The following is a 1,882-nucleotide window of genomic DNA, read 5'->3' as shown; positions in this document are numbered from 1 at the left end:
AGGGGGTTCACTGCTGGAGGCACCACCGAGTACAGAACTGACACCACCAGGTCCAGGGATGGGGAAGAGATGGAAGGAGGCTTCAGGTAGGCAAAGAGGGCAGCACTGACAAAGAGGGAGACCGCGGCCAGGTGAGAGAGGCACGTGGAGAAGGTTTTGTGCCATCCCTGCTGCAAGGAGATCCTCAGCACAGCCCTGAAGATCCCAACATAGGACACCACCATGAAAACAAAACATCCCAAAAATGGAAAAGCACTAAAAGCAAGAAGCCCAACTTCCCTGAGGTAGTCTGAGTGTGAGCAGGAGAGCTTGAGGATGTGTGGGATTTCACAGAAGAACTGTCCCACAGCATTGCCCTGGCAGAGGGGCACTGAAAATGTATTGGCCGTGTGCAGGAGAACATAGAGAAACCCACGGGCCCAGGCAGCTGCTGCCATGTGGGTAGAAACTCTGCTGCCCAGCAGGGTCCCGTAGTGCAGGGGTTGGCAGATGGCCATGTAGCGGTCGTAGGCCATGATGATGAGGAGAGAATATTCTGCTGATATCAGGAAGACAAAGCAAAAGAGCTGCGTAGCACATCCTAGGTAGAAGATTCTCCTGTTGTCCGTGAGGGAATTGGCCATGGCTTTGGGGACAGTGGTGGAGATGGAGCCCAGGTCAAGAACAGAGAGGTTGAAGAGGAAGAAGTACATGGGGGTGTGGAGGTGGTGGTCCCAGGCGATGGTGGTGATGACGAGGCCGTTGCCCAGGAGGGCAGCCAGGTAGATGTCCAGGAAGAGCCAGAAGTGCAAGAGCTGCAGCTGCCACGTGTCTGCGAATGGCAGGAGGAGGAACTGGCTGATGGAGCTGCTGTTGGACATCTGCAATTTCTTTACATGAAGGCCTGTCCAAAGAAGGAAAGTAAAGTTAAAATCATGACAGAATTTTCCGAGAATTCAAATGCCCCAAAACTTAAATGCATTTCCTTTCTCTCTCTTTGTGCTGGCTGAGTGCGCTTTGAGGAGCAGGACCTCTGCCCATGTGCTGCTGAGCAGTCAGCTCTGCTCTGTGCCATGGGTACATGGAGCTGTTTTCTGAGAGCTCCCGCATTCCCAAGGAATATCACCTGTAATCTAATATTAACTGAAAATTTAAGAATCTACACTCATAGATTCATGGAGTCATAGAATGACCTAGGTTGGAAGGGACATATAGAGATTATTTAATCCAACCTTCCTGTCATAAGCAGGGACGCCACCTCTCGACTAGACCAGGCAACACGTATGGCCTGAGCAGAAATCGAACCTGTGACGTCGGTGTTCTCATTGTTTCCAGCACTGCACTCAACCCACTGACTAACCAGCCCCCTCTCAGGATGTGGAATAGTGTGAGCTGCAGAGGAGACTCTTAGCAGGTCCTTATAATATTTTATTGGTGTTTTCATTTTCTGCTGGAGCTGTCCCTGCCAGCAGCTGCTCCTCTGTGTCCAGCAGCTCTCCTCCCTGGCCCTCTTGCCAGAGCCTGTGCCCACTGCTGGGGGCTCAGCTCTGCCCTGCAGACCCCTCCTGGCAGAATCTGGGCACTGACTAGGGACAGCTCTGTGGGGACAGAGGCTTGGAAGCACCTCCAAAAAATACTAACCAGAATTAGGGTCTCAGTGCATTTTTCACAGTGGAGAAAAAAATTCCATCTCCTCCTGCCCAATCAGTCCTCCAACAGAGGAAAACTCAAGGGACAGATCACTTGACGTACTTCGTAAAATATACTCCCCACAATGTACTTCTTTTCTGCTGCCTGGGTATATTTCTTCAAAATACACTGCTGTCAATATCCTAGGTAGGATCAGACCCATCCTGGTGAGAGCAGGACCTTCCATGGGCAGCTCTGGGGGGGCATTGGCATG

At 51.4% G+C, this 1,882-nt stretch overlaps 1 protein-coding gene across 1 annotated transcript in view; it reads right to left on the bottom strand.

Annotated features, from left to right (window-relative positions):
* LOC104278208 (olfactory receptor 14J1-like) overlaps nt 1–863 on the bottom strand; it is a gene marked incomplete at its 3' end in the record, with an annotated part of 994 nt that extends 131 nt beyond the window's left edge. The window contains exon 1 of the mRNA XM_009875113.1: nt 4–863. Within this exon, the coding sequence (XP_009873415.1) occupies nt 4–860 (857 nt within the window). The remainder of the gene's footprint in view (nt 1–3) is intronic.
* Between the last annotated feature and the right edge of the window lie 1,019 nt (nt 864–1,882).

This window comes from Apaloderma vittatum, unplaced genomic scaffold (assembly GCF_000703405.1).
Source record: "Apaloderma vittatum isolate BGI_N311 unplaced genomic scaffold, ASM70340v1 scaffold10418, whole genome shotgun sequence".
NCBI classification, from domain to species: domain Eukaryota; kingdom Metazoa; phylum Chordata; class Aves; order Trogoniformes; family Trogonidae; genus Apaloderma; species Apaloderma vittatum.
Note: the sequence above shows the minus strand (reverse complement) of the source record. Positions and strands in the feature narration are given on the sequence as shown.